The 25338-nt window shown below is 45.7% G+C and overlaps 2 protein-coding genes and 1 long non-coding RNA gene across 4 annotated transcripts in view; all 3 read left to right on the forward strand.

The window, feature by feature from the left end:
- Positions 1 to 25338, forward strand: part of LOC117051818 (zinc finger protein 850-like) — an 87183-nt gene that overhangs the window by 24328 nt on the left and 37517 nt on the right. The gene's annotated exons all lie outside the window — the stretch shown is intronic.
- LOC117051823 lies at positions 7854 to 10134 on the forward strand. Its single transcript, XR_004427210.1, has 3 exons — positions 7854 to 7957; positions 9569 to 9651; positions 10105 to 10134. It is a non-coding gene; the product is annotated as an uncharacterized LOC117051823 (long non-coding RNA).
- Positions 10198 to 12859, forward strand: LOC117050807 (zinc finger protein 420-like). The gene is made up of 2 exons (XM_033156677.1): positions 10198 to 10231; positions 10991 to 12859. Exons 1-2 carry the CDS (start codon positions 10198 to 10200, stop codon positions 12496 to 12498), a joined length of 1542 nt encoding a protein of 513 aa, XP_033012568.1. The 3' UTR covers positions 12499 to 12859.

Here is a 25338-nt window from a genome sequence, read left to right on the forward strand (position 1 = left end):
AAAGTGAGACGTATGAGACCCAAATGACCTGGGCATTCTTGGGACACTGCAAGGTAATTTCAGAGGAGTCTGTATCCGCATTAAGCCACTTGTCCCATGACCTGTAACCTTTCTTGATGCAAGTGGAAGAGTGTTGTGGCATTTTATGAGTCATTGTGTGCTGTGTATATAATCTTCCTTCTAACATGCCTCCTGGCAGCCTTTTCGAACTAGCTGTTCTGCTGAACAACTGGTTAGCAAGACTGTGCTATTGCAATAGTTTGAATAAACCAGGTCCCTGCAGGATGCCCTTCATGGATCACTGCCTTGTCGTGGCGAAGGGGCTTGAATTACTCAGGGAAGCTATGGACAGGTCAAGATGGACAGTTCATAGTGGTGAGTTTGGACCAAACGTGATCCACCTGGAGAAGGAACTGGCAAGCCGCTCCAGTATCCCTGCCAAGAAAACTCCATGGACAAAGACAACAGGCATATAAAAGATATGACGCTGGAAGATGAGCCCCTCATGTCGGAAGGCGTCCAACATGCTACTGGGGAAGAGCGGAGGACAAGTACAAGTAGATCCAGAGCTGATGAAGCGGCTGGGCCAAAGCCGAAAGGACGCTCAGTTGCGGATATGCCTGGAAGCGAAAGGAAAGTCCAATGCTGTAAAGAAAAGTATTGCATAGGAACCTGGAATGTAAGAACCATGAACCTTGGTAAGCTGGATGTGGTAAAAAATGAGATGGCAAGAATAAACATTGACATCCTAGGCATCAGTGAACTAAAATGGACAGGAATGGGCGAATTCAGTTCGGATGACTATCATATCTACTACTGTGGGCAGGAATCCCGTAAAAGAAATGGAGTGGCCCTCATAGTCAACAAAAGAGTGGCGAAAGCTGTACTGGGATGCAATTTCAAAAATGATAGAATGATCTCGATACGAATCCAAGGCAGACCTCTTAACATCACAGTAATCCAAGTTTATGCACCAACTACCAGTGCTGAAAAAACCGAAATTGACCAATTCTATGAAGACTTACAACACCTTATAGAAATGACACCAAAGAAGGATGTTCTTCTCATTATAGGGGATTGGAATGCTAAAGTAGGGAGTCAAGAGATAAAAGGAACAACTGGCAAGTTTGGCCTTGGAGATCAAAACGAAGCAGGGCAAAGGCTAATAGAGTTCTGTCAAGAGAACAAGCTGGTCATCACAAACACTCTTTTCCAACAACACAAGAGACGACTCTACACATGGACATCACCAGATGGGCAACATCGAAATCAGATTGATTATATTCTCTGCAGCCAAAGATGGAGAAGCTCTATACACTCAGCAAAAACAAGACCTGGAGCTGACTGTGGCTCAGATCATCAGCTTCTTATAGCAAAATTCCAGCTTAAACTGAAGAAAGTAGGAAAAACCACTGGGCCAGTAAGATTCAATCTAAATCAAATTCCTTATGAATACACAGTTGAAGTGAAGAACAGGTTCAAGGATTTAGATTTGGTGGATAGAGTACCTGAAGAACTGTGGATGGAGGCTCGTAACATTATACAGGAGACAGCAACGAAAACCATCCCAATGAAAAAGAAGTGCAAGAAAGCAAAGTGGCTGTCCAATGAGGCCTTACAAATAGCGGGGGAGAGAAGACAAGCAAAATGCGAAGGAGATCGTGAAAGATACAGGAAATTAAATGCAGATTTCCAAAGAATAGGAAGGAGAGACAAGAGGGCCTTTCTAAACGAGCAATGCAAAGAAATAGAGGAAAATAACAGAATGGGAAAAACCAGATTTATTCAAGAAAATTGGAGATATGAAAGGAACATTTCGTACAAAGATTACCACAATTAAGGACAAAAGTGGAAAGGACCTAACAGAAGCAGAAGACATCAAGAAGAGGTGGCAAGAATACACAGAGGAATTATACCAGAAAGATATGGAGGTCTCATACACCCCAGGTAATGTGGTTGCTGACCTTGAGCCAGACATCCTGGAGAGTGAAGTCAAATGGGCCTTAGAAAGCCTTGCTAACAACAAGGCCAGTGGAAGTGATGATATTCCAGCTGAACTATTTAAAATTTTAAAAGAGGATGCTGTTAAGGTGCTACACTCAATATGCCAGCAAGTTTGGAAAACTCAGCAGTGGCCAGAGGATTGGAGAAGATCAGTCTACATCCCAATCCCAAAGAAGGGCAGTGCCAAAGAATGCTCCAACTACCGCACAATTGCACTCATTTCACACGCTAGCAAGGTTATGCTTAAAATTCTACAAGGCAGGCTTAAGCAGTATGTGGACCGAGAACTCCCAGAAGTGCAAGCTGGATTTCGAAGGGGCAGAGGAACCAGAGACCAAATTGCAAACATGCGCTGGATTATGGAGAAAGCCAGAGAGTTCCAGAAAAACATCTACTTCTGCTTCATTGACTATGCAAAAGCATTTGACTGTGTCGACCACAGCAAACTATGGCAAGTTCTTAAAGAAATGGGAGTGCCGGATCACCTCATTTGTCTCCTGAGAAATCTCTATGTGGGACAAGAAGCTACAGTTAGAACTGGATATGGAACAACTGATTGGTTCAAAATTGGGAAAGGAGTACGACAAGGCTGTATATTGTCTCCCTGCTTATTTAACTTATATGCAGAATTCATCATGCGAAAGGCTGGACTGGATGAATCCCCAACCGGAATTAAGATTGCCGGAAAAAATATCAACAACCTCAGATATGCTGATGATACTACCTTGATGGCAGAAAGTGAGGAAGAATTAAAGAACCTTTTAATGAGGGTGAAAGAAGAGAGTGCAAAATATGGTCTGAAGCTCAACATCAAAAAAACTAAGCTCATGGCCACTGGTCCCATCACCTCCTGGCAAATAGAAGGGGAAGAAATGGAGGCAGTGAGAGATTTCACTTTCTTGGGTTCCATGATCACTGTAGATGGTGACAGCAGTCACGAAATTAGAAGACGCCTGCTTCTTGGGAGAAAAGCAATGACAAACCTAGACAGCATCTTAAAAAGCAAAGACATCACCTTGCCGACAAAGGTCCGTATAGTTAAAGCTATGGTTTTCCCAGTAGTAATGTACGGAAGTGAGAGCTGGACCATAAAGAAGGCTGATCGCCGAAGAATTGATGCTTTTGAATTATGGTGCTGGAGGAGACTCTTGAGAGTCCCATGGACTGCAAGAAGATCAAACCTATCCATTCTCAAAGAAATCAGCCCTGAGTGCTCACTAGAAGGACAGATCCTGAAGTTGAGGCTCCAGTACTTTGGTCACCTCATGAGAAGAGAAGAATCCCTAGAAAAGACCCTGATGTTGGGAAAGATGGAAGGCACAAGGAGAAGGGGACGACAGAGGATGAGATGGTTGGACAGTGTTCTCGAAGCTACTAACATGAGTTTGGCCAAACTGCGAGAGGCAGTGAAGGATAGGCGTGCCTGGCGTGCTCTGGTCCATGGGGTCACGAAGAGTCGGACACGACTGAACGACTGAACAACAACAAAAAATTTTAACTAGAGCTTCCATATATCACAAGAAGATTTGTCTATTTGGGAAAGTAGCAAATATCAAAAGGGAAATGCTTTATTAGGAAGAAAAAATAAGACAGTAACACCGAAGGAAATGGGGTTGGGAAGAGGCTGATGCGGTTTTAAGGCAGTGTTTGACCTCAGAGTTCAGGTCTCAGTCCTTTCAGGGTGCTGTTGGCATCCAAAGGAAAGCCAGGCTGGTGCCCGGAGAGCTTGGCGAGGAAAAGGCCCGCCAGGAGGATGTCCTTGCAGAGCCTCTCCCCCTCCGGACCTTCCGTGCTCCTCCTGCTTCTGTTTCCAAGGGAGGGAGCAGCTCAGAAGCCAGCCCAGAGGGTCCCCCAAAGAAGACCCCCATGGGTGCAGGCTATGCTTTGCAGAGGGAGAGAGGGTAGCTGGGTTCGCCCGGCTCGCCAAGGGTTAAAAGGAACTGAGCTGGATTCCTAGAGAGGACCGGGAATAAAGGGAGGAGGCTCCCCAGAGCAAAGGATCCCCCATCGCAGGCATAGGCAACCTTCGGCTCTCCAGATGTTTTGGCCTACAACTCCCATGATCCCTAGCTAACAGGACCAGTGGTCAGGGATGATGGGAATTGTAGTCCGAAACATCTGGAGAGCCGAAGGTTGCCTATGCCTGCCCCATCCCTTCCTGCATGGAGAAGGAGGAGGCTGTTGTCTCTCTGCACCGCAAGTGCTGCAGGGGAGGGTGCAGGGCAGCCAGGAGGGTCCCCCAAAGAAGACCCCTCTGGCTGCGTGGCTCCTGAGAGAGAGAGAGAGAGAGAGAGAAGGGAGCCTGGGGAGCTCCGCTTTGCAAGGGTTCAAAGGAACAGCGCAGAAGGCCAGCCACGAGGGCCACGGACTCATCCTTCTTAGGGACCCCCAAAGTCATCTAGCCCAACCCCCGGCCACGTAGGAATCTCTTGCCCTGCCCAAGACCCTGAGATCAAAGAGATTTGTGTTCTACCAGCTGAGCTCTCCTGCCTTATTCGGGCTGATTTCTGCAATTCACGTGGCTCCTCCTGGGCTCCTCAGAGAGAGAGAGAGAAAATGTGAGGTTGGTTTGCTCCACCTTGCAAGGGTTAAAAGCAACTCGGCTGCTTTCCTAGAAAAGACAGGAAATAAAGGGAGAGGGACGAGGTCCTCCCGGGCAAACGCCCCTCCCCCTTTCCCAGGTTCCTCACTGCAAGAGGGGGAGGGGGGTTTTCGTCTCCTCTGCAGGAGCTGCCTCAGTTTCCCTTCAGGGACCTGGTGAGTTTCCTCTCTTTTCTGCCTTAGGGTGCATTGGGGAGAAGTGGGGCGGGGGTGTCCCAGGGCTGCAGGGGGCGGGTCCATGGGGAGGCTGCTCAGCTCCTGCAGGGGGATCCCCAAGAGGTTCTGCCCCCCCTTCCCCTCTGCAAAACCAGGGAGGCTGCAAGTAGCAGGAGGTCTGTAACTCTCTTCTTCCTTCGCATCAAGACGCCGCTTCCTCCTTTGGGGAGGGGGGTCACTGAGTCAGGAAGGAAAGGGCATGCAAAGGAATCCCGTTGGGATTGAGGAATCAGTCACGTTCATTAGATTTGGTGGAAATTTTTGGAGGTAGAACTAAAACCTTGTCCTCTATGATAAACAAATTCCTTCTATGTCACAGTGCGCAGATAGACCCATGGAACTCCCTCCCACTGGAGGAAGGGATGGTCACCAGGCCAGATGGCTTTAGAGAAGGATGAGGCCAATTCAGGGAGGATCAGAGGTGCTGGGAAGTGCAGGGGGAGAGAGTTGCCCTTGGGCTCCAGCCTTGCTGGTGGGCTTCCCAAAAGAGGCTCCAGGTTGGCACCTGAGAGAACAGGAGACTGGACTGTCTTCACCCAAAAGGAAAGCAGAGCCCAACCAGGTGATAACAGAATAAAGGATGCAAAGAGGGAGCTGCATGGACAGGGAGGGGCACAGAGGAATGGTGAGGGGACAAGCTGGGGAACCCCCAAGGGAAGGCAGCTCTGGATCAGGGGAGGGGTTTGGGGGCAATGATGAGTGGTGAGAGGGAGAAGACTGGGAGGAGGAGGAATCTGAAGCTGAAGAGGTAACAGGGCTTAGTGAGCGGGGGGAATCTGCGGCAGAGAGCATTCTAGACTCAGAGGCAGGAGCGTGGGATGAGGGAGGCCAAGAGGTAAGGATGATTCCAGCCCTGCCGTCAAGTTATTTGGTCCCACCCACCTGTTCTTTTTGGAGAGCCCAACCTGGTGATAACAGAATAAAGGATGCAAGGAGGGAGCTGCATGGACAGGGAGGGGCACAGAGGAATGGTGGGGGGAACCAGCTGGGGAACCCCCAAAGGAAGGCAAGGCAGCTTTGGGCCAGGGGAGGGGTTTGGGGGCAATGATGAGTGGTGAGAGGGAGAAGACTGGGAGGAGGAGGAAGCTGAAGCTGAAGAGGTAACGGGGCTTAGTGAGGGGGGGGGGATCTTTCTTTTCTTTATTGCATTAGCACATAGTAGAAGACCAGGCAGTAGCCTGACACGATTATGCAGAGAATACAACAGATACAGTTTAAACAATTGGAAGTAAAATCGTACAGGTTAAAACAAATAAAATAAAAAAGCACTAGAGGGCGTGACGACAGTGTCCATGTTGGGAATATACATAAGACTAAGGCTAAGGCAAGTTAGCCAAAAAGGTGGTCCTGAGTTTCAGGGCCTGTAATATGTAGATGGCCACTCCACGTGAAACCAAGGGGTTGGCATCCACCAGTAGATATTTCATGCGGTCATCGTCCCTGGCGATAGTCGGCGGGATTAGAGGGAGAAGCCTGGATCTTATTGAGGCATATAGTGGGCAGTAGAGGAAGAAGTGAATAAAGTCCTCTATCTTTCCATTGTTGCATGGGCAGAGTCGAAGATCCAGAGGGGTATTGGAAAATACACCCTGTAGGAATGCTGTGGGAATGGCATGAAATCGAGCCAGTGCAAAGGCCCTTCTCAGCGTAGGATCCATCAGATCACTCAGATAGTGGGCCAGAGATCTAACTACCTTCACACGAGGGAACCACGTGGAGAGTCTGGCCACATTAGATAGTTTTTGATCAAGGGCAGCGTCCCTAGCAAGAATTCAGTCTCGAATTTTGTCCTTGTCCCATGAGGATAGGGCTGCGAAGTCTGGAAGGGAGTAGCGGTGACAAATGGACTCCATGCCTCTTGACCAGATGCTGCTGCCGGTGAAGGCTGAAAAGGCTTGTTTGGCTAGTAGAGAATTTGGAGTTTCAGCAAGCGATTTGTAGAAGGTAATTATCCTGATATGGGCTCTTGCTACGATGGATGATAGGCCCAGTTCCATTCTCAGTTGAGCCACCATTGTCCCATTAGGGAGGCCCAAGATTTTTCTTGCCAAAGATCTGGCCCTCAGAATAAAGAAAGAGGGACCCACCCCAAGAGTCTTGAGAATGTGGGAGATTACAAGTGTTGGAACATGAGGCAGAAGCAGGAAAGAAATGTGCCCTGACATTTGGGGGTGGGAGGGACCCCCACGATTGCCTTGGGTCCCAGTTACACTTAGTACAGATGACTCACTCATCCATTCAAAGCTCAGTCTGAGTTGTGGTGCAGTCCAGCCCTGGTTCCTAGCAAGACTCATCCTCGCTTGCCCAGGGGACATTTCTATTCACCTGACTGTGTTTTAATTTCATATCAGAAAAATGTATTTGCTTTTTAGGATTTGCTAAAACGTCTCATTAGGACAGGCAGAACTTGGCAGAAGACGTAGGGACTTCTTTCGATTTCTTGGAGGTGTCCAGAGAACAGAGATGGAAGAGCAAGAGTCAGCTGGGCCTGAAGCAGGAAGACTTCATTCCATCCAAACTCTTAGCCATGGCGGATTCTGGGGGAAGTCTGTCCAAAGGATCCTGGGTGAGGAGGACACCCTCCGCTCAGATGTGCAGAGCCAGCATCTCGGGCGGCTTTGCTACCAGGAGGCCAAAGGACCCCGAGAGGTTTGCAACCGACTCTACCACCTTTGCCGTCAGTGGCTGAAACCAGAAACCCACACGAAAGCTGAGATGCTGGACCTGGTGATCTTGGAGCAGTTCCTGGCTGTCCTTCCCCCAGAGATGGAGAGCTGGGTGAGGGAATGTGGAGCGGAGACCAGTTCCCAGGCGGTGGCCCTGGCCGAAGGTTTCCTCCTGAGTCAGGCAGAGGAGAGAAAGCAGGTGAGAGAGACTTTCCTCTGGATACTCCCAAGGGGCTCCGAACTTGAGGGAGAGTATCCCCCAATTCTCTACTCATTTTGTCATCCTTTTTTTGGAAAGCATCCGAGGAATGATATCCGATACCCCTAAAGTGTTGGTGTCCTTTGCCATTCCACTTCTGATTCTTTTGAATGCTTGTTGCTCTTGCAGGGGAAGGATCAGTTTCCACAAATGGGTCTGGATTCCTCTGAGGTAGAGAGAACTCCGTTGGACTCCAGAGAAAGGCCACTGGGTAAGGGTGAAGGAGTTTTTTCTCCATTTAATCACACTTTGTGGATTTTAGAAACTAATCCGTGAATTATTCTCATCTTTTGGTGGTGGTCACAGGGGTCCAAGAGCCCAGAGGAGGGGTGGTGTATTTTTGCACAACTAATCTGTGAAATGGGTACAAGCGTCCACATTGATGTGGCTACTCTTACTTTCCTTTTTAAAATCATCTTTATTAATTTTCCAATAAAAACAGCCAGTTAACATATAATCCAATTAAAAACAATAAACTAAAATAAAACCAAATTACAGTCCAAATTATGAATTATTAATTTTTCTGGGATCCCTACAGTCTGGACCTCTGAAGTATATCTCCTATAGTTCTCCTATAGTTCCTGCTTTCTTCTGTTGTTCTTACATTTTCCACATTCCGATCTTAACACTTTAAAATTTTCCGTCCCTGGTTATTGGATTCTCAATCATGTCAGAAATCATAAATCCTTTCATCCATCAAGTACAGCTTTATTTGTATGTATATATGTATTTCCACTGTCTATTTGTCAGCGCAGCTTTTCCTTACTTCATCCCGATCTTCCAATCCAGGCTGGTGTCCGAATCTATCAATTAAAATTTATCGAAGCCCTAGTTTCCCCGTCGTTTGTTGAGCACACTGTTTGCAATATTGCAATGTGAAGGAACTGTATTCTACAGATATAAGTCATTAGGCGATCAATTGGCTTTTCTGAGGATCACACAGTCCCCCTCCCCTCCGGGCCCTAGAGGGGGGGCTGTTAGATATCCATTAAGCCTTCTCTCCCTCATAATGAAGAAATTCTGCAAACATATGCCTATATGTTATCCCAAATTGTTATCTCAAGTCATTATAAAGTCCACTAAAAGATATTTCCAACTTCCCTCAAAGAAGGGAAGAATTCTCGTTATTCCATGCTGCGTCATATTTGCATGCGACATCTTATTTCTTCTTTTATCCTTATCACATCTTTCAAGTCTAAGCAAAGCTGCGCAATTATGTACTTAATTATAAATAGAAGTCCATCTGTACTTTTCCAAAAAACAAGCACACAAATTGAGTTCCTTAATGAGGCTTGGCGTAGAAAAACCATTCTAGATATTAAGAAGAAAACAAAGAACGTACCAATCACCTCGGTAAATACAAACACCATGATGAAAATCTCTTTGAAATCCAAACTTAAACACCAGGGACTGTGCAGTTCTGCAGGTTTTTTCCTCAGTCTCCTTCAGTCCAGACTATGTCTGCTTATTGTCCAAATCTAATTATTTTATCAAACAGATATTCCCGGTTATGGGAGTGACCGGAGAGTGCCAGCTGTGTCACGCTCTGGGACCCAGAGCCCTGCCACTTGAATCTTGTTGCAAGTGGGCAATCTCAGGCAATCCGCGGGTCATCGAGACAGTCCTCCCCCATCCTGGGGAGTCTGCCAGGGCCAATTACCCACATACTGACCCTGAATTATCGGCACGGCTGAGGTCTGATCATATCGGAGTCAGCCATTTCCCACTGCTGGAAACAGGAAGCCCCTACTCTTACTTTTCTGAAGGCCCACCTGTAGTTTTCCCTCTGAGTGAAGCATGCACCTACCCCTTTCTCTCGTAGGAGACAGAACGATGCCAGCAAGACCTGTTTGTCCATCTATTCTTGGTGGCAAAGGGGACGCTGCCCCTGTGGAACCAGAGCAGGTAGGAGGAAGGAGACATGTGGGGAAAGAGGGTGTCATGGGTTGGTTGGACACAAAGGAATGGTGGGAGGAACCGCCAAGGAAAGAAGGGTTGGAGGCTCAAATAGGCTTCTAAGCAGTTTACACACCATACCAAACAGTGGCCAGGATTCACCCCATCAGTTGCAATAGGGGGCTTTCCCCCTCTCATCCCCCTGTCATTGCCCACCTGCGCACCTTGAAGTTGTCTATAGGGCATCAGGAGGGTCGTCCCCACCCAGCAAGAACAGCACAAAGGGAAAGAAGAAAGGGGATCGTTCCATGTGGCAAATGGAAATGTTTCCAGAATGAAATGTGCAGAAGAAGAATCCCATTAAAACATAACATCAATCAAGAGGCAGAAGACAACAGAGCAGAAGTGTAACAGTTCACCTTGATGTTGTATAAGAGGAAAACAATTCCCTTTTTCTTTTAGGGTCCAGTTTGCTTTGAAGATGTAGCTGTCCATTTCACAGATGAAGAGTGGGCATTGCTGGATCCTGACCAGAGAGCTCTGCACAAAGAAGTCATGGAGGAGAATTGTGGGATCTTCGAGTCTCTCGGTAAGGCTTCCTCTTGGATCATCCTATCTGCTTTGAAATTCAAGACATATCTCTATGGGAGGAACCTCTGATTTTTCAATGGGGCTCAACAGCAGCACCCACAGCACTTGGGATTCTAACACTCCCACAGCAAGCCTTGTTTGGAAGACTGTTGACTGCTTTCCCTGTCAATATTCTTTTTCCAGTTCTGCCATTTCAAAGCATGAAACCCATCCAGATGGGCGGGTTATAAATAATAAAATTATTACAATTATTTTTATCATTATCATCATGGCCAGATGCAGAGGAGGAGGAGGAGGAAAGTTGACCCCTCTCCTTCCCCTCATAGGGCCAGGGACACCAGGGGTGCAGGGTGCTGAGCACGGGGAAAGGAGCTCAGCCAAAGAGCCTCTGCGGTACACAAGATACCCCTCCGTATTTTTTTCAGGCTCCTCTAAACTGCACAAGGCCTTCTTCAATGTAGGTTCAAAGTGATTCAGGAAGTTCAGGTCAGATTTTTTGTTTCTGTTCTTGCTTCTTTCTAGCCTTGGTTGTCTAAAGAGACGGGTGACATTAGAGATTGCACAGATCCCATGATTGGACCAAACAAAATCCATCCCAGAAAATAACCAGGCTTTATGAATCTCAGGCAGTGAACCCTGTAGGAAGACCTCGCATCTAAATCTCTTTAGTTATTCCTGGGTCACAAGCATTAATTAGCACTGCTCCATGATTTGGGGCTCCATTTCTTCCTGAGGCTGTAATCCGTTTCCCTCTCAGTTGCAGGTGGTGATGAATTGGAGCTGAACAACAAGGGAGACCACGACAAAATCCACACAGCGGGAAATTCATATCCATATTCCGAGTGCAGAGAGAGCTTTAGTCAGAGCTCCCATTCCACTTCAAATCAAAGAAGTCCCATTGAGAAGAAACCCTATCGGTGCCAAGAGTGTGGAAAGAGCTTCAGTCAGAGAAAGACGCTCACTGTTCATCAGAGAATTCATACAGGGGAAAAACCCTATCAGTGCCAAGAGTGTGGAAAGAGCTTCAGTAATGGGGGAAATCTCGCTTCCCATAAAAGAATTCATAGAGGAGAGAAACTCTTTCGGTGCCAAGAGTGTGGAAAGAGCTTCAGTCAGAGAAAGACGCTTACTGTTCATCAGACAATTCATACAGGGGAAAAACCCTATCACTGCTTGGAATGTGATAAGAGATTCAGAATAAAATGCCATCTCACTGTCCATCAGAGAATTCATACAGGGGAGAAACCCTATCAGTGCTTGGAATGTGGCAAGAGATTCAATAGAAAAAACCAGTTTACTATCCATCAGAGAATTCATACAGGGGAGGAACCTTATCAGTGCTTGGAATGTGGAAAGAAATTCATTCAGAAGGCCAAACTCACGATCCATGAAAGAATTCACAGTGAGGTATATAAGTGCTTGGAATGTGGAAAGAGATTCATTGAAAAGGCCAGACTCAAGATCCATCAAAGAATTCATACAGGGGAGAAACCCTATCAGTGCTTGGAATGTGGAAAGAGATTCATTGAGAAGGCCAAACTCACGATCCATCAAAGAATTCACAGCGAGGTGAAACCACATCATTGCCAAGAATGTGGAAAGAGTTTCATTGAAAGACGCCAGCTCACTGTCCATCAGAGAAGTCATACTAGGCAGAAGCCATATCAGTGTTTCGAATGTGGAAAGAGCTTCATTCAAAGAGGCCTTCTCCGTGTCCATCAAAGTATTCATACAGGGGAGAAGCCGTATCAGTGTTTCGAATGTGGAAAGAGCTTCATTCAAAGAGGCCTTCTCCGTGTCCATCAAAGAATTCATACAGGGGAGAAGCCATATCAGTGTTTTGAATGTGGAAAGAGCTTCATTCAAAGAGGCCTTCTCCGTGTCCATCAAAGAATTCATACAGGGGAGAAGCCATATCAGTGTTTCGAATGTGGAAAGAGCTTCATTCAAAGAGGCCTTCTCCGTGTCCATCAAAGAATTCATACAGGGGAGAAGCCATATCAGTGTTTCGAATGTGGAAAGAGCTTCATTCAAAGAGGCCTTCTCAGTGTCCATCAAAGAATTCATACAGGGGAGAAGCCGTATCAGTGTTTTGAATGTGGAAAGAAATTCACCCAGAGCGCCCATCTCACAACCCATCACAGAATTCATACAGGGGAGAAACCCTATCAGTGCTTGGAATGTGGAAAGAGATTCATTGAGAAAGCCAAACTCAAGATCCATCAAAGAAATCACAGCAAGAATTTCAGTGCAAAGAATATGTAAAGAGCTTCAGTCACAGGGCCGGCCTCGCTTCCCATGAAAGAACTCACATTGGGGGCAAATTATAGTAGTGACTTTATACAGATTTAATTTTAGGAGACTTCAGTTCGTATGAGGTGAGGATTGCAGCTGGGTTCTTTGCCACATCTGGTGCCCCATAGTAATTCCTAGTACATACGCAGAACTGTGACCTGCAAGTTCTTGGCCAAGGTGTTTAATGCCTTCATCATAGTTTCCTTTCTCTTGGCAGATCAAGATGAGCAGGTGACAGCTAAGGTTGCAAGCTTTTCAGCTGAGACAGTTAGAATGAGATCCACTATTTGACTATTGACTCAAGACCCTACAATGTACCTTATTTTATATAACGGACTTTTTATTTTTATTCTTTGTATATTATATTGTTGTTTTATTGGTATGGCCGGTGGCTGGCGCAAATAGAGATTTATTCATTCATTGAATATTTTCTTCCCGTCATGCCTGGGGTGAGGGATCAGAGTGATTTGGCGACACTGATGAGGTCGCTGTCCCTGCTGAGCTTTCCTACGAAGGACTTGGTGTAAGAATTGTGAACGTTGATTGAATATTAGATATTATAGATTTTGATTATGTTCAAAGTGTCCTAGTATTAATTGCATTTAGCCTTTTTGAAAGAATGTATTAAAGCTTGATTATTGTGTGCCTGCATTTTGTAATCCTCATGCCACCCTCCTGCAGTGCGTAAAGCTCTGGTGTGTAAAGCCTTATCTAACCCTAGAAGGGCAGGTGATGTTTTGAGAAAGAGGGAGGAGTTGAGCTAGCATCCGTGTGAGAACTCACCTATCTCCTCAAAGGTCTTTGATATCTTTTAGTACCAGGGAAGTAAGATATGGGAATGAAATGTCAACAGTCCCATGGAAGTCCGGTTGCCATGGGCATGGTATCAAAGTGAGACATATGAGACCCAAATGACCTGGGCATTCTTGGGACACCGCAAGGTAATTTCAGAGGAGTCAATATCACATTAAGCCACTCGTCCCATGACCTGTAACCTTTCTTGATGCAAGTGGAAGAGTGTTGTGGCATTTTATGAGTCTTTGTGTGCTGTGTATATAATCTTCCTTCTAATAGCCTTTTCGAACTAGCTGTTCTGCTGAACAAATGGTTAGCAAGGCTGTCCTATTGCAATAGTTTGCCTAAACCAGGTCCCTGCAGGATGCTGAGATTGCTCTCATTCTCTTGCTTCTGAGCTTTTTTTTCAGGTATTCCCTCCCATGGGTCACGAACCGGTGATGTAGAAGCAAATTCTTACCACACGAGCAATTCACATACTTTACATTTTCCTTTCTTCTGTGAGAAGCTTAAGTCAAGGGAAGGGAAGAGCTAAGGGCAGGAATGCGTTTAAAGAGGGAATAGAATCTCATTGCATTGTTTTAATAAAATATTGCATCCCCGGTGCAAAGTTTCCATCCTCATTTCCGTCGCTGATTGTAAGGCTCGAGAAGCAAGGCTATATAGTGAAATCTAAACGATACTAGACAAATAAAGTTTATTTGATATACAGCTGAACCTTGGTTTTTTTAGTGTCTTCGAAGCTGAACGTTTCAATTTTTGAATGCCAAAAACCCAGAAGTAATTGTTTCAGTTTTTGAGCACTCCTTGGACATCGGAAGTCTTCCGCTGCATGTTTTTCCATTTTTTCTTTGGCCTCAGTTTTTGAATGTCTTCTGGAAGTGATTGTAGTTCTACATGGTGATACAAATAGTTATATGTATGTTTATCTAGAGCTTCCACATATCACAAGAAGAGTTGTCTTTATTTGGGAAAGTAGCAAATATCAAAAGGGAACTGCTTTATTAGGAAGAAAAAATAAGACAGTAACACCGAAGGAAATGGGGTTGGGAAGAGGCTGGTGCGGTTTTAAGGCAGTGTTTGACCTCCGAGTTCAGGTCTGAGTCCTTTCAGGGTGCTGTTGGCATCCAAAGGAAAGCCAGGCTGGTGCCCGGAGAGTTTGGCGAGGAAAAGGCCCGCCAGGAGGATGTCCTTGCAGAGCCTCTCCCCCTCCGGACCTTCCGTGCTCCTCCTGCTGCAGGGGAGGGTGCAGGGCAGCCAGGAGTGTCCCCCAAAGAAGACCCCTCTGGCTGCGTGGCTCCTGAGAGAGACAGAGAGAAAGAAAAGGAGCTTGGGGAGCTCCGCTTTGCAAGGGTTCAAAGCAGCAGCGCAGAAGGCCAGCCACGAGGGCCACGGAGTCATCCTTCTTAGGGACCCCCAAAGTCATCTAGCCCAACCCCCGGCCACGTAGGAATCTCTTGCCCTGCCCAAGACCCTGAGATCAAAGAGACTCGTGTTCCAACAGCTGAGCTCTCCTGCCTTACTCGGGTTGATTTCTGCAATTCACGTGGCTCCTCCTGGGCTCCTGAGAGAGAGAGAGAGAGACAAAATGTGAAGTCCGTTTGCTCCACCTTGCAAGGGTTAAAAGGAACTGAGCTGCATTGCTAGAGAGGACAGGAAATAAAGGGCGAGGGACGAGGTCCTCCCGAACAAAAGCCCCTCCCCCTTTCCCAGGTTCCTCCCTGCAAGAGGGGGAGGGGGGTTTTCGTCTCCTCCACAGGAGCTGCCTCAGTTTCCCTTCAGGGAGCTGGTGAGTTTCCTCTCTTTTCTGCCTTAGGGTGCATTGGGGAGAAGTGGGGCGGGGGTGTCCCAGGGCTGCAGGGGGCGGGTCCATGGGGAGCCTGCTCAGCTCCTGCAGGGGGATCCCCAAAAGGTTCTGCCCCCCCCCTTCCCCTCTGCAAAACCAGGGAGGTTGCAAGTAGCAGGAGGTCTGCAACTCTCTTCTTCCTTTGCATGAAGACGCCGCTCGCTCCTTTGGGGAGGGGGGGGGGTCACTGAGTCAGGAAGAAAAGGGCATGCAAAGGAATCTCTTTGGGACTGAGGAATCAGTCACGTTTTTTAGCCCAGGTGAAAACATTTGGGGGGCTGAACTAAAACCTTGTCCTCTATGATAAACAAAGTCCTTCTATGTCACAGTGCGCAGTTAGACCCATGGAACTCCCTCCCACAGGAGGAAGGGATGGTCACCATCCAGATGCCTTTAGAGGAGGATGAGGCCAATTCAGGGGGGAGCAGAGGGCTAGCCATGGCTCCTGGCCCCCACAGTTGGAGGCAGCCATGCTTCTGAATGCCAGCTGCTGGGAAGTGCAGGGGGGGAGAGAGTTGCCCTTGGGCTCAAGCCCTGCTGGTGGGCTTCCCAGAAGAAGCTCCAGGTTGGCACCCGAGAGAAAAGGAGGCTGGACTGCCTTCACCCAAAAGGAAAGCAGAGCCCAACCTGGTGATAACAGAATAAAGGATGCAATGAGGGAGCTGCATGGACTGGGTTGGCACAGAGGAATGGTGAGGGGAACGCGCAAGGGAAGGCGGATCAGGGCCAGGGGAGGGGTTTGGGGGCAATGATGAGTGGTCAGAGGGAGAAAACTGGGAGGAGAAGGAATCTGAAGCTGAAGGGATAACGGGGTTTAGTGGGGGGATCTGTGGCAGAGAGCAATCTAGACTCAGAGGCAGGAGCGTGGGATGAGGGAGGCCAAGAGGTAGGGATGATTCTGGCTGGTGAAGAGGAATAGGGGTCTCCCCTCCTCTTCTGACAAGCTCCCCCCCCCCCCCAATCATCACAAACAATTACTTGATCTTCACCCAAAATTCCAATGGCTGATTGAAACAGTAAATCACAATATTAAGAAGAGTATAAAACTAATTACAAAACAGAAAGAAGGCAAATCCTACATCTCTCATTTTTTAACACTGTCCTTTGGCCCCACCCACATGTTATTTTGTCCCACCCACCTGTTCTTTGGCTCCACCCACTTGGCTCTCAGTGTTGGCCAGGTGAAGATCTGGCCCTCAGAATAAAGAAAGAGGGACCCACTCCAAGAGTCTTGAGAATGTGGGAGATTTCAAGTGCTGGAACATGAGGCAGAAGCAGGAAAGAAATGTGCCCTGACATTTGGGGGTGGGAGGGACCCCCACGATTGCCTTGGGTCCCAGTTACACTTAGTACAGATGACTCACTCATCCATTCAAAGCTCAGTCTGAGTTTTGGTGCAATCCAGCCCTGGTTCCTAGCAAGACTCATCCTCACTTGCCCAGGGAACATTTCTTAGTTCTAATCTGATTCTTTTGAATGCTTGTTGCTCTTGCAGGGGAAGGATCAGTTTCCAGAAATGGGTCCGGATTCGTCTCGGGTAGAGAGAACTCCGTTGGACTCCAGAGACAGGCCAATCGGTAAGGAGGAAGGAGTTTTTTCTCCATTTAATCACATTTTGTGGATTTTGAAACTAGTCCGTGAATTATTCTCATCTTTTGGTAGAGGCCTCAGGGGGCCAAGAGCCCAGAGGAGGGGAGGTGTGTTTTTGCACAACTAATCTGTGAAATGGGTACAAACGTCCGCATTGACGTGGCTACTCTTACTTTCTTTTTTTAAATCATCTTTATCAATTTTCCAATAAAAACAGCCAGTTAACATATAATCCAATTAAAAACAATGAACTAAAATAAATAAAAAACCAAATTTCAGTCCAAATTATTCATTATTAATTTTTCCGGGCTCCCCACAGTCTGGACTTCTGAAGTATATTTCCGATCTTCATTCCTGCTTTCTTCTGTTATTCTTATATTTTCCACATTCCAATCTTAATACTTTAAAATTTTCAGTTCCTGGTTACTGGATTCTCAATCATGTCAGAAATCATAAATCCTTTCATCCACGAAGTACAGCTTTATTTGTATGTACCGTATTTTCCGGCGTATAAGACGACTGGGCGTATATGACGACCCCCAACTTTTCCAGTTAAAATATAGAGTTTGAGATATACTCAACCGCAGATTCTCCACCTGATGTATAAGACGACCCCTGACTTTTGAGAAGATTTTCCTGTATTAAAAAGTAGTTTTATACACCAGAATATACAGTATATATATTTTTCCACTGTCTATTTGTTAGCGCAGCTTTTCCTTACTTCATTCCAATCTTCCAATCCAGGCTGGTGTCCAAATCTATCAATTAAAATTTATCGAAGCCCTAGTTCCCACGTTGTTTGTCGAGCATACTGTTTGCAATATTGCAATGTAAAGGAACTGTATTCCACAGATATAAGTCATTAGGCAATCGATTGGCTTTTCTGAGGATCACACAGTCCCCCTCCTCTCCGGGCCCTAGAGGGGGGGCTGCTAGATATCCATTAAGCCTTTTCTCTCCCTCATAATGAAGAAATTCGGCAAACAGATGCCCATATGTTATCCCAAATTCTTATCTCAAGTCATTATAAAGTCTGCTAGAAGAAGGAAGGGAAGAATTCTCATTATTCCGTGCTGCGTCATATTTGCATGCGACATCTTAGTTCTTCTTTTATCCTTATCACGTCTTTCAAGTCTAAGCAAAGCTGCGCAATTATGTACTTAATTATAAATAGAAGTCCATCTGTACTTTTCCAAAAAACAAACACACAAATTGAGTTCCTTAATGAGGCTTGTCATAGAAAAACCATTCTAGATATTAAGAAGAAAACAAAGACCATACCAATCACCTCCGTAAATACAAACACCATGATGAAAATCTCTTTGAAATCCAAACTTAAACACCAGGGACTGTGCAGTTCTGCAGGTTTTTTCCTCAGTCTCCTACAGTCCAGACTGTCTGCTTATTGTCCAAATCTAATTATTTTATCAAACAGATATTCCCGGTTATGGGAGTGACTTCAGAGAGTGCCAGCTGTGTCATGATCTGGGACCCAGCGCCCTGCCACTTGCATCTTGTTGCAAGTGGGCAATCTCAGGCAATCCGCGGAGTCTGCCAGGGCCGATTACCCACATATTGACCCTGAATTATCGGCACGGCTGAGGTCTGATCATATCGGAGTCAGCCATTAACCACTGATGGAAACAGGAAGCCCATACTCTTACTTTTTTGAAGGCCCACCTGTAGTTTTCCTTCTGAGTGAAGCATGCACATACCTTTTTCTCTCGTAGGAGACGGGAATGATGCCAGCGAAGAGGACGCTGCCCCTGTGGAACCAGAGCAGGTAGGAGGGAGGAGCCATGTGGGGAAAGAGGATGTTATGGGCAGGTTGGACACAGAGGAATGGTGGGTGGAACCGCCAAGGAAAGAAGGGTTGGATGCTCAAATAGGCTTCTAAGCAGTTTACACACCATACCAAACAGTGGCCAGGATTCACCCCATCAGTCGCAATAGGGGGCTTTCCCCCTGTCATTGCCCCAGTATGCACCTTGAAGTTGTCTATAGGGCATCAGGAGGGTCTTCCCCACCCGGCAAGAACAGCACAAAGGGAAAGAAGAAAGGGGATCGTTCCATGTCGCAAATGGAAATGTTTCCAGAATGAAATGTGCAGAAGAATCCCATTAAAACATAACATCAATCAAGAGGCAGAGGACAACAGAGCAGAAGTGTAACAGTTCACCCTGATGTTGTCTAAGAGGAAAACCATTCCCTTTTTCTTTTAGGGTCCAGTGTGCTTTGAAGATGTAGCTGTCCATTTTACAGACGAGGAGTGGGCATTGCTGGATCCTGACCAGAGAGCTCTGCACAAAGAAGTCATGGAGGAGAATCGTGGGATCTTGGACTCTCTGGGTAAGGCTTCCTCTTGGATCATCCTATATTCTTTGAAATTCAAGACATATCTCTATGGGAGGAACCTCTGATTTTTCAATGGGGCTCAACAGCAGCACCCACAGCACTTGGGATTCTAACACTCCCAGAGCAATCCTTGTTTGGAAGACTGTTGACTGCTATTCCTGTCAATATTCTTTTTCCAGTTCTGCCTTTTCAAAGCATGAAACCCATCCAGATGGGTGGGTTATTAATAATAAAATTATCACAATTATTTTTATCATTATCATCATGGCCAGATGCAGAGGAGGAGAAGGAAAGTTGACCCCTCTCCTTCCCCTCATAGGGCCAGGGACACCAGAGGTGCAGGGTGCTGAGCAGGGGGAAAGGAGCTCAGCCAAAGAGCCTCTGGGGGAGATAAGATACCCCTCTGTATTTTTTCAGGCTCCTCTAAACTGCACAAGGCCTTCTTCAATGTAGGTTCAAAGTGATTCAGGAAGTTCAGGTCAGATTTTTTGTTTCTGTTCTTGTTCTTTCTGGCCTTGGTTGACTAAAGAGACGGGTGACATTAGAGATTGCACAGATCCCATGATTGGGCCAAACAAAATCCATCCCAGAAAATAACCAGGCTTTATGAGTCTCAGGCAGTGAACCCTGTAGGAAGACCTCACATCTAAATCTCTTTAGTTATTCCTGGGTCACAAGCATTAATTAGCACTGCTCCATGATTTGGGGCTCCATTTCTTCCTGAGGCCCCAATCTGTTTCTCTCTCAGTTGCAGGTGGTGATGAATTGGAGCTGAACAACAAGGGAGACCACGACAAAATCCACACAGTGGGGAAGCCATATCCATATTCCGAGTGCAGAGAGAGCTTCAGTCAGAGCTCCCATTCCACTTCAAATCAAAGAAATCCCATTGAGAAGAAACCCTATCAGTGCCAAGAGTGTGGCAAGAGCTTCAGACACAAGGGCAGTTTAACTTCCCATCGGAGAATTCATACAGGGGAGAAACCTTATCACTGCTTGGAATGTGGAAAGAGCTTCAGTCAGAGAAAGACGCTCACTGTCCATCAGAGAATTCATACAGGGGAAAAACCTTATCAGTGCTTGGAATGTGATAAGAGATTCAGAATAAAATGCCATCTCACTGTCCATCAGAGAATTCATACAGGGGAGAAACCCTATCACTGCCTAGAGTGTGGCAAGAGATTCAATAGAAAAAACCAGTTTACTGTCCATCAGAGAATTCATACAGGGGAAAAACCCTATCAGTGCTTGGAATGTGGAAAGAAATTCATTCAGAAGGCCAAACTCACAATACATCAAAGAATTCACAGTGAGGTGAAACTATATCAGTGCTTGGAATGTGGAAAAGGATTCATTGAGAAGGCCAGACTCAAGATCCATCAAAGAATTCATACAGGGGAGAAACCCTATCAGTGCTTGGAATGTGGAAAGAGATTCATTGAGAAGGCCAGACTCACAATACATCAAAGAATTCACAGTCAGGTGAAACTATTTAAGTGCTTGAAATGTGGAAAGAGATTCATTGAGAAGGCCAAACTCAAGATCCATCAAAGAATTCATGCAGGGGAGAAGCCCTATCAGTGCTTGGAATGTGGAAAGAGATTCATTCAGAAGGCCAGACTCACAATACATCAAAGAATTCACAGTGAGGTGAAACTATATAAGTGCTTTGAATGTGGAAAGAGATTCATTGAGAAGGCCAAACTCAAGATCCATCAAAGAATTCATGCAGGGGAGAAACCCTATCAGTGCTTGGAATGTGGAAAGAGATTCATTGAGAAGGCCAGACTCATGACCCATCAAAGAATTCACAGCGAGGTGAAACAATATCATTGCCAAGAATGTGGAAAGAGCTTCATTGACAGACGCCAGCTCACTGTCCATCAGAGAAGTCATACAAGGGAGAAGCCATATCAGTGTTTCGAATGTGGAAAGAGCTTCATTCAAAGAGGCCTTCTCCGTCTCCATCAAATAATTCATACAGGGGAGAAGCCATATCAGTGTTTCGAATGTGGAAAGAGCTTCATTCAAAGAGGACTTCTCCGTGCCCATCAAAGAATTCATACAGGGGAGAAGCCATATCAGTGCTTGGAATGTGGAAAGAAATTCAACCAGAGAGGCAATCTCACAACCCATCACAGAATTCATACAGGGGAGAAACCCTATCAGTGCTTGGAATGTGGAAAGTGCTTCATTGACAGACGCCAGCTCACTGTCCATCAGAGAAATCATACAGGGGAGAAGCCATATCAATGTTTCGAATGTGGAAAGAGCTTCATTGACAGACACCAGCTCACTGTCCATCAGAGAAGTCATACAGGGGAGAAGCCATATCAGTGCTTGGAATGTGGAAGAGACTTCATTGAGAGATGCCGGCTCACTGTCCATCAGAGGATTCATTCGGGAGAAAAGCCGTATCAGTGCTTGGAATGTGGAAAGAAATTCACCCAGAGTGCCCATCTCACAACCCATCACAGAATTCATACAGGGGAGAAACCCTATCAGTGCTTGGAATGTGGAAAGAGATTCATTGAGAAAGCCAAACTCAAGATCCATCAAAGAAATCACAGCAAGAATTTCAGTGCCAAGAATATGTAAAGAGCTTCAGTCACAGGGCCGGCCTCGCTTCCCATGAAAGAACTCACATTGGGGGCAAATTATAGTAGTGACTTTATACAGATTTAATTTTAGGAGACTTCAGTTAATATGACGGGAGGATTGCCGCTGGGTTCTTCGCCACATTTGGTGACCCATAGTAATTCCTAGTACATAAGCAGAACTGTGACCTGCAAGTTCTTGGCCAAGGTGTTTAATGCCTTCATCATATTTTCCTTTCTCTTGGCAGATCAAGATGAACAGGTGACAGCAAAGGTTGCAAGCTTTTTAGCTGGGTCAATTAGAATAAGATCTATTTTGACTATTGACTCAAAACCCTACATTGTACCTTATTTTATATAACAGACTTTTTATTTTTATTCTTTGTATATCGTATTGTTGTTTTATTGGTATGGCCGGTGGCTGGTGCAAATGAAGATTTATTCATTCATTGAATATTTTCTTCCCGTCATGCCTGGGGTGAGGGATCAGAGTGATTTGGCGACACTGATGAGGTCGCTGTCCCTGCTGAGCTTTCCTAGGAAGGACTTGGTGTAAAAATTGTGAACGTTGATTGAATATTAGATATTATAGATTTTGATTCTATTCAAAGTGTCCTAGTATTAATTGCATTTAGCCTTTTCGATAGAATGTATTAAAGCTTGATTATTGTGTGCCTGCATTTTGTAATCCTCATGCCACCCTCCTGCAGTGTGTAAAGCTCTGGTGTGTAAAGCCTTATGTGACCCTAGAAGGGCAGGTGATGTTTTGAGAAAGACGGAGGAGTTGAGCTAGCATCCGTGTGAGAACTCACATATCTCCTCAAAGGTCCTTGACATCTTTTGGTACCAGGGAAGTAAGATATGGGATTGAAATGTCAACAGTCCCATGGAAGTCCTGGTTGCCATGGGCATGGTATCAAAGTGAGACGTATGAGACCCAAATGACCTGGGCATTCTTGGGACACTGCAAGGTAATTTCAGAGGAGTCTGTATCCGCATTAAGCCACTTGTCCCATGACCTGTAACCTTTCTTGATGCAAGTGGAAGAGTGTTGTGGCATTTTATGAGTCATTGTGTGCTGTGTATATAATCTTCCTTCTAACATGCCTCCTGGCAGCCTTTTCGAACTAGCTGTTCTGCTGAACAACTGGTTAGCAAGACTGTGCTATTGCAATAGTTTGAATAAACCAGGTCCCTGCAGGATGCCCTTCATGGATCACTGCCTTGTCGTGGCGAAGGGGCTTGAATTACTCAGGGAAGCTATGGACAGGTCAAGATGGACAGTTCATAGTGGTGAGTTTGGACCAAACGTGATCCACCTGGAGAAGGAACTGGCAAGCCGCTCCAGTATCCCTGCCAAGAAAACTCCATGGACAAAGACAACAGGCATATAAAAGATATGACGCTGGAAGATGAGCCCCTCAGGTCGGAAGGCGTCCAACATGCTACTGGGGAAGAGCGGAGGACAAGTACAAGTAGATCCAGAGCTGATGAAGCGGCTGGGCCAAAGCCGAAAGGACGCTCAGTTGCGGATATGCCTGGAAGCGAAAGGAAAGTCCAATGCTGTAAAGAAAAGTATTGCATAGGAACCTGGAATGTAAGAACCATGAACCTTGGTAAGCTGGATGTGGTAAAAAATGAGATGGCAAGAATAAACATTGACATCCTAGGCATCAGTGAACTAAAATGGACAGGAATGGGCGAATTCAGTTCGGATGACTATCATATCTACTACTGTGGGCAGGAATCCCGTAAAAGAAATGGAGTGGCCCTCATAGTCAACAAAAGAGTGGCGAAAGCTGTACTGGGATGCAATTTCAAAAATGATAGAATGATCTCGATACGAATCCAAGGCAGACCTCTTAACATCACAGTAATCCAAGTTTATGCACCAACTACCAGTGCTGAAGAAACTGAAATTGACCAATTCTATGAAGACTTACAACACCTTATAGAAATGACACCAAAGAAGGATGTTCTTCTCATTATAGGGGATTGGAATGCTAAAGTAGGGAGTCAAGAGATAAAAGGAACAACTGGCAAGTTTGGCCTTGGAGATCAAAACGAAGCAGGGCAAAGGCTAATAGAGTTCTGTCAAGAGAACAAGCTGGTCATCACAAACACTCTTTTCCAACAACACAAGAGACGACACTACACATGGACATCGCCAGATGGGCAACATCGAAATCAGATTGATTATATTCTCTGCAGCCAAAGATGGAGAAGCTCTATACACTCAGCAAAAACAAGACCTGGAGCTGACTGTGGCTCAGATCATCAGCTTCTTATAGCAAAATTCCAGCTTAAACTGAAGAAAGTAGGAAAAACCACTGGGCCAGTAAGATTCAATCTAAATCAAATTCCTTATGAATACACAGTTGAAGTGAAGAACAGGTTCAAGGATTTAGATTTGGTGGATAGAGTACCTGAAGAACTGTGGATGGAGGCTCGTAACATTATACAGGAGACAGCAACGAAAACCATCCCAATGAAAAAGAAGTGCAAGAAAGCAAAGTGGCTGTCCAATGAGGCCTTACAAATAGCGGGGGAGAGAAGACAAGCAAAATGCGAAGGAGATCGTGAAAGATACAGGAAATTAAATGCAGATTTCCAAAGAATAGGAAGGAGAGACAAGAGGGCCTTTCTAAACGAGCAATGCAAAGAAATAGAGGAAAATAACAGAATGGGAAAAACCAGAGATTTATTCAAGAAAATTGGAGATATGAAAGGAACATTTCGTACAAAGATTACCACAATTAAGGACAAAAGTGGAAAGGACCTAACAGAAGCAGAAGACATCAAGAAGAGGTGGCAAGAATACACAGAGGAATTATACCAGAAAGATATGGAGGTCTCATACACCCCAGGTAATGTGGTTGCTGACCTTGAGCCAGACATCCTGGAGAGTGAAGTCAAATGGGCCTTAGAAAGCCTTGCTAACAACAAGGCCAGTGGAAGTGATGATATTCCAGCTGAACTATTTAAAATTTTAAAAGAGGATGCTGTTAAGGTGCTACACTCAATATGCCAGCAAGTTTGGAAAACTCAGCAGTGGCCAGAGGATTGGAGAAGATCAGTCTACATCCCAATCCCAAAGAAGGGCAGTGCCAAAGAATGCTCCAACTACCGCACAATTGCACTCATTTCACACGCTAGCAAGGTTATGCTTAAAATTCTACAAGGCAGGCTTAAGCAGTATGTGGACCGAGAACTCCCAGAAGTGCAAGCTGGATTTCGAAGGGGCAGAGGAACCAGAGACCAAATTGCAAACATGCGCTGGATTATGGAGAAAGCCAGAGAGTTCCAGAAAAACATCTACTTCTGCTTCATTGACTATGCAAAAGCATTTGACTGTGTCGACCACAGCAAACTATGGCAAGTTCTTAAAGAAATGGGAGTGCCGGATCACCTCATTTCTCTCCTGTGAAATCTCTATGTGGGACAAGAAGCTACAGTTAGAACTGGATATGGAACAACTGATTGGTTCAAAATTGGGAAAGGAGTACGACAAGGCTGTATATTGTCTCCCTGCTTATTTAACTTATATGCAGAATTCATCATGCGAAAGGCTGGACTGGATGAATCCCCAACCGGAATTAAGATTGCCGGAAAAAATATCAACAACCT

Source organism: Lacerta agilis, chromosome 8 (assembly GCF_009819535.1).
Source record: "Lacerta agilis isolate rLacAgi1 chromosome 8, rLacAgi1.pri, whole genome shotgun sequence".
NCBI classification, from domain to species: Eukaryota; Metazoa; Chordata; class Lepidosauria; order Squamata; family Lacertidae; genus Lacerta; species Lacerta agilis.

Bases quoted from the DNA above. Each gene is read 5' to 3' on its own strand.
- LOC117050807 (XM_033156677.1), top strand. From the start codon at position 10,198: ATGGAGGAGAATTGTGGGATCTTCGAGTCTCTCG. The intron at 10,232-10,990 runs GTAAGGCTTCCT...TTTCCCTCTCAG, and splicing joins TGGGATCTTCGAGTCTCTCG to TTGCAGGTGGTGATGAATTG.